Genomic DNA, 6,000 nt, shown 5'->3' with positions numbered 1-6,000 from the left:
AATATGGTGGGAGGGAGTAGGAAATGGTCTGAATTTCACACTTCTGACTGTTGATATAAACATAAATGGGGGGATCGCAAATACATGAAATTAACCATTTTCATTTAAAATGTTTATTGCAATAATAAAGGCCAACATATACCCCGAATATAACAGGAGCAAGGCAATCATTACACATAAAAGTAAAAACAATCAAATAGAAATTAATCATTATTATTCAAATAATTGAATACAAACAAATAATAAAAAAATATATATATATTTTTGTACATCTATTTTATTTCTATAATTTAGATGGCAAATTTGGTGTTTCTACCTCTTTTTCCTACGCAGAGTTGGACGATGTTCCATTGTGTTTAGCAGGCTGTGACGTACAGGTATATATATAGACAGCCACAGGCCAACTCTCTGCATATATATATATATATATTTCTTTTTATTTATTTTTTATATAATAATGTGGCTAATCATAATGTATCATTCATGAACATTGATTTTTGGAGAAAGAAATTAACAAAAATAATTGTTTTAAATACTAAATATCAGAAATATAACATTTATAAACATAAAACTTTTAAACTAAAGATAAACTTTAGTTCCTCATTTGGAAATATTTCTGTGTCCCAGACAGCAAAGCAGCCAAAGTCTGTGTCAGAATATGTCAGCAAAGCAGCCACAGTGTCTCAACAGGAAGCTTAGCAAATAGATTCCCTTTCTTATTCAGCACCTCATTGACCTGAGGTACTGTATATTGAATGTAGATGAACGAATGGCTCCTCTTAATACTGGAATATGATGTAGAGGGTAACTTGCCTCCTCCGCCGCCATCATCGTGTAGCAGCCTACCTGGCAGCACACATACAATGGCTGAAAGTCTCAGGAGACAAGGATCGATATCGACCATCAATCCACAGAGCCCAAATCAGGTCTCCGACATCAAGGCCACCTAATTATTCCTCCCCCATTAATTGGCTGACATCAATCCCCGTCTCCTGAGCCGTTCAGCCATTGTGTAGTGTGATGTGTGCCTGGTGCCAGTGTATGGCAGCCATTGAGCTTGCATAGTCCAAGGTTGGATGCTACCAGTGGTGGTGAAGGAGGCAATTTCCACCCTACATTGAAAAGCGCTATATAAATGCAATCATTCCTTCATAAGCTCCAGTTGTACGATATCAGATTGTTCCCAAAGACTTCTACCAAAGTGCACAACGTAGAGTTATTGTCATACAAATCCACCGGACCTCCTTTTCGGAGCAATGAATGCACTTTGTCTCTAATGGGTAGTGTACAAAACAAGCTTTTTCATTTTTTTATGTTTACTATAAATTGACAAAATGAAAACGACTGCTGAACATGATCAGCTCATACAGAATGAAAATAAAGATGGTAAAAAAGAACACATTCTCAATTAACACATTCTCTTAAGAAAAGTCAGTGTCTTTCAATATGAATCTTATATCCAAACACTACACTACACTACTACCATGACACAAGCTGGTCATGGTAAAGAAGATACTCTGAATTCATATTTTTTTTTTATGGCTCCGTTGAAGGCATCTGAATCCAGAGCTGTCTTTTCTAACATCCTCATGGTTTTCCTTCAAGAGGTCTCTCATCTGCTGCACATTTATGCAGCCGAGAATCATTTCTATCCCCAGGAAGGTGTGACCGCGTAGTTTTTCCCAAATGAGTTTAGCCCCCCTCTCGGAATCAAACTGAACCACAGCCTCGCCAATACCATTGCCATATTCGTCACGCAATACAAATATCTCACCTTCCTCTGGTTTAGACAGAAAGTTGAAAGTTGAAACTTGAGACATGCAGATAAGGCGTTTTATTTGATTCATCCGCACGTCTCCGGGCAAGTTTCTAATGTATAGGCATGTCTGAGCTGTTGGTCCCGCGTCTGGCTCGTCTCTCCTCCGCTTGTTCATTCCGCGTTGAACGTGGTCGTCATACGAAGTGGTCAAGATGGCCTCCATCCTCTCCTCAGTGACGGCCGACACGTTAATGGCACGGGAAGCTACATGGCAGCCGTTGAGATTTATAGCATAAACATAATCCTCCGCTTTGTCAAATTTCACAAATGCTGTGTCCGTCCTTTGGCAATTTTCATTAAATAGATGTAGTATGTTTTTGTTCGAAACAATTGGACAGCCAAACAATTCTTTTATCTCCATCTTCGTGATCGTTGTTGGTAGATTTTGGACCATGATGCAGTACTCCACGGTGGGTGATGAGCCGAATGTTGTGGTGCGGTCAGGTCTAAGCTTCTTTTGGGGATGTGAATGCAAGTGGTCCTTAGGGCGCGTCGCGACCCATGGCTGAAATCTCTGTTTGAGTGTTGTTTGACGTCTCAGGGGTCCATGATAGGGGATCTGCTGGGGTTCATAATGTGGTTCTGGGGACACCGGCGTGTCGTCGATTTCTTTGTGCGCATCGTATGCATAGCTTGCACACTCCTCGACCGCGGCGGTCCACATCGTCTCTGTTGCTCTGCAGACATCGACAAAGACGGAGCCCAGTCGCCGTTGGTTGAAGGGGAGAGCGAGGCATCCATCCCGGATGTTTGCAAACTTCACAAGGCAGCAACGAAATGATCCCAACTTCACGTTCACTATTACCTCGTGAACTTGCAGCCCCTTGAAGAAATGGCAGATATCCTCTTTAGTGACGGACGCTGGCAGACCAAACAGTTTGACGTAGCTCTCGTCTGCTGCCCTGCACTCTTCAACCACCGCAGCTGCACTTTCTTCATTATCTTGCCTTTGCTGGTTCGACTGCAATTTCTCAATTAGAGACTCAAGTAAAGACAAAACACAGACAAAAGACGTATCATGTGATGGTGCAATTGGTGGCAGCGGATTTGCAGTTGGAGGTGGCAGAGGCCTTTCATCTGGAATCAGTGGTGATCTTGGATCTGTAGTTGGATGTGGCAGAGGCCTTTCATCTGGAATCAGTGGTGATCTTGGATCTGTAGCTCGAGGTAGAAGAGGCCTTTCATCTGGAATCAGTGGTGATCTTGGATCTGTAGCTCGAGGTAGAAGAGGCCTTTCATCTGGAATCAGTGGTGATCTTGGATCTGTAGTTCGAGGTGGCAGAGGCCTTTCATCTGGAATCAGTGGTGATCTTGGATCTGTAGCTCGAGGTAGAAGAGGCCTTTCATCTGGAATCAGTGGTGATCTTGGATCTGTAGTTCGAGGTGGCAGAGGCCTTTCATCTGGAATCAGTCGTGATCTTGGATCTGTAGCTCGAGGTAGAAGAGGCCTTTCATCTGGAATCGGCCGTGATGGTTTTTTCTTCTTCTGTTGTAACCTTGACTTTGTTTTTTTGTACAGCTCGACCATGCTGCTTATGTAGAGAGTAACTTTGGATCCCTTGAGAAAATGTCCTGACCGCCGCATGGCAAGCCAGCCATCTCTTTCATTGGTTAACACAATGAATGCTTCTCTCAGATGTCCTCCTACTATTAACACTCGACCATCTGGAATGTGAAGGTCGTCAAAAAATATTCGTATGTCTTCAGATTTTGCCTTCTCGTCTAGACCCTCTAACCGCAGTACAATGGACATTTTAACTCTGGCCCAGAACAGATCTGAAAATAAAATAAGAACATGATATGTGACTAAAAACATCCATACGACAATCTTTTACACACCACCAGCTAAACCAAACATGGTGTGCAGGATGTGCAAAATGCAGAAGAATGTGTGGGTGAAGAAATGTTGGCATAAGTACATGAGAAGAAGACAGATATTGACAAATGCATGTTCAAATTACTCACCAAATCATGAACTTAAACCACGTGTTTTGTTAATGTTGTTGTAGCTGTGGAAACATATCCAAACTTTGTACTTCAATACTGCGACGGCAGAGAGGGAAAGAACAATCGCATCTTTCTGGTTTGGAAGGGCGGGGGAGAGAGAAGTGTCTGTACATAATTTATCTGATTACTGACGCAGCACGCAGCCAGTAGGATTATGGGTACGTAACTGGTACCGTACGTAACAGGAAGTCTGCTGTTGTTTAGAGAAGCATGCAGCTGCAGAGCAGAGTGAAGCACTTTCAGACCGTCACCCAGACTGCTCTGCGGCTCTGCAGCTGCATACTATTGGTTGTTTACCATGGCGACGGCACTTGTTAAAATCTTCAGACTGGCATTAACGTTACTTATTTTATCAAATTCCAATCCACTTCACGCTCAACAATTTATTATTTCGTTTCAGCGTCCTTCAGACTGCGGCGTGGAACAGTTCTTTGACATCTCAAGTCTATCGTGTGTAAAGTGCGGTCCAAATCAACGGACGAGTATCACAGGTGGGTCAACATTAAATCGCTGGCTAACGTAGCTAACTACCCATGCATGAGGCAGCGATGTTGTGCATAGCGCCAACACGTTTGATTGTTAACGGATTTAAGTTGCAGCTAGCCAAAAGTGCAATATCTTCTAGTTGGCTAACGTTGGAAGCTGATCCATGATGGCAGTGTGGTGAATGAATGAATGAAAACGTTATTTAACAGATTGCAGAATGGGTACAATACAGTACAGCTCAATACACACAATTGTTAAGGTGATGCAGACCAGAGAAAGACGGTTGTCTTGTTTACATCAGGGTCCCCCATTTCCAATTCAGAGTGTACATTGGAGGTGGTTCGGTGGGTGGGTGGGGATGGGGAACGAACACTGTACAACTGTACAAGCAAAACTGTACATTGGAATATTGCCAACATAGTGGTGACTGTCATTAGCTCTATAATGAAAACATAAATAAAGCTAGTAACTAAATATTACACTCAACTTCATTACGTGTTTTGTGTGGCTATTCACCTTGCTCTGTGGCTTTCACTCGTTCTCCAGGACTGAGCTGTGATTGCCAAACTGGATTTCGTCTTCTCACCAACAATGGGGCATCCATCACTTGTCAGCAGTGCCCCTCTGATAAGCCCGTATGTACATGTTAGCCTTCAGACAATGGCTTTTGTACGAGCTATCTACACAATTCCTCAGTAATATAATATCTACCACAGTTTTGTTGATACGTTTACTGTCCCCTATGCAGGCAGTAACAGAAGATGGGTTTGGGTGTATTCTCTGCCCACCAGGCAGTCTGAATGACGGGGGAGCGTGTCAGTGCCCGCCAGGGAGTATTCTAGGTGAGTCACTAATTGGAAGTCTGATGCATTGCAGACAGAGCTGGCCGGCCCGTGACCTATTTGGTGCCCCTTGCATTGCAACCAATTCCACCACCAATCATATATATTAACCCTCTATCTGCCACAGATTATTCTGATCTTAATCCACTCTCTGCCACCACTATAAGTCTATGGAGATGTTCCCCTTCTTTGCAGGGCTATAACTTTTTTAATTGTATTGCTAAATTGACATGACTATGGCCCATTCAACGTCAAGTATCTATAGTTTAGGATGTAGCAACGTTCTACTTTTTCATTCACATATTCATACTAAAATACGGTCTAAAGTATAAATATGTTTTTATCGTTTTCCGCAGCATTCTGCAGAATGCAAGTTATAGCTCTAAATACATATATATTAGATCATCAAATGTAGTTTGATACCGATTGACGTCAGATAAAAAATTTCAATTGTACAAGGTCCTACACGTCATGCCTCACCATCTGCTGGTGACCGGAGGGGGGGGGGGGGGGGGTTTATAAGTCCATGGCCGACGTTAAATCATTTATTTAGTATGGGCGATATATATATCAGAGCAGATTATACGTTTAATAATAATCAAACACGCTGAAACTCACCGAAGCTTCCTCGTAGCGTTGGGCGATCAGCGTCGAGCAGAAAGTTCGCTATTATGGGATGTTGATGATGATGATGCGATCCATGTCCAGGTTGTATAATGCTATATACGTCCAAATCATGTTGTTTATCGAGTTATTGGCAACGGATCGCTATCCAGTGTCGAGCTGGAGTCCCGCTAGCGATAGCGTCATTGGCAGATTACGCATGGCGAGCAATGACGTGGTAAC

The 6,000-nt window shown here is 42.7% G+C and overlaps 2 protein-coding genes across 2 annotated transcripts in view; one reads left to right on the top strand and one right to left on the bottom strand.

Moving 5' to 3' along the window:
• Nucleotides 1-302: 302 nt before the first annotated feature.
• rbm12ba (RNA binding motif protein 12Ba) lies at nt 303-3,909 on the bottom strand. Its single transcript, XM_084337055.1, has 2 exons — nt 3,785-3,909; nt 303-3,595 (listed from the first exon to the last, which is right to left on the bottom strand). The coding sequence occupies exon 2, from the start codon at nt 3,570-3,572 to the stop codon at nt 1,524-1,526; it is 2,049 nt and encodes a 682-aa protein (XP_084193181.1). The 5' UTR covers nt 3,573-3,595; nt 3,785-3,909; the 3' UTR covers nt 303-1,523.
• A 215-nt stretch (nt 3,910-4,124) lies between these two features.
• Nucleotides 4,125-6,000, top strand: part of tmem67 (transmembrane protein 67) — a gene marked incomplete at its 5' end in the record, with an annotated part of 58,868 nt that continues 56,992 nt past the window's right edge. Inside the window, 3 exons of the mRNA XM_084336678.1 lie at nt 4,125-4,317; nt 4,859-4,947; nt 5,061-5,154. Coding sequence (XP_084192804.1) covers nt 4,125-4,317; nt 4,859-4,947; nt 5,061-5,154 — 376 coding nt within the window. The remainder of the gene's footprint in view (nt 4,318-4,858; nt 4,948-5,060; nt 5,155-6,000) is intronic.

This window comes from Notolepis coatsorum (genome assembly GCF_963971535.1).
Source record: "Notolepis coatsorum genome assembly, chromosome: 19".
Lineage (NCBI taxonomy): Eukaryota > Metazoa > Chordata > Actinopteri > Aulopiformes > Paralepididae > Notolepis > Notolepis coatsorum.
Note: the sequence above shows the minus strand (reverse complement) of the source record. Positions and strands in the feature narration are given on the sequence as shown.

Excerpts from the sequence above, each read along its gene's own strand:
- rbm12ba (XM_084337055.1), bottom strand. The coding sequence starts at position 3,572 with ATGTCCATTGTACTGCGGTTAGAGGGTCTAGACGAGAAGGCAAAATCT.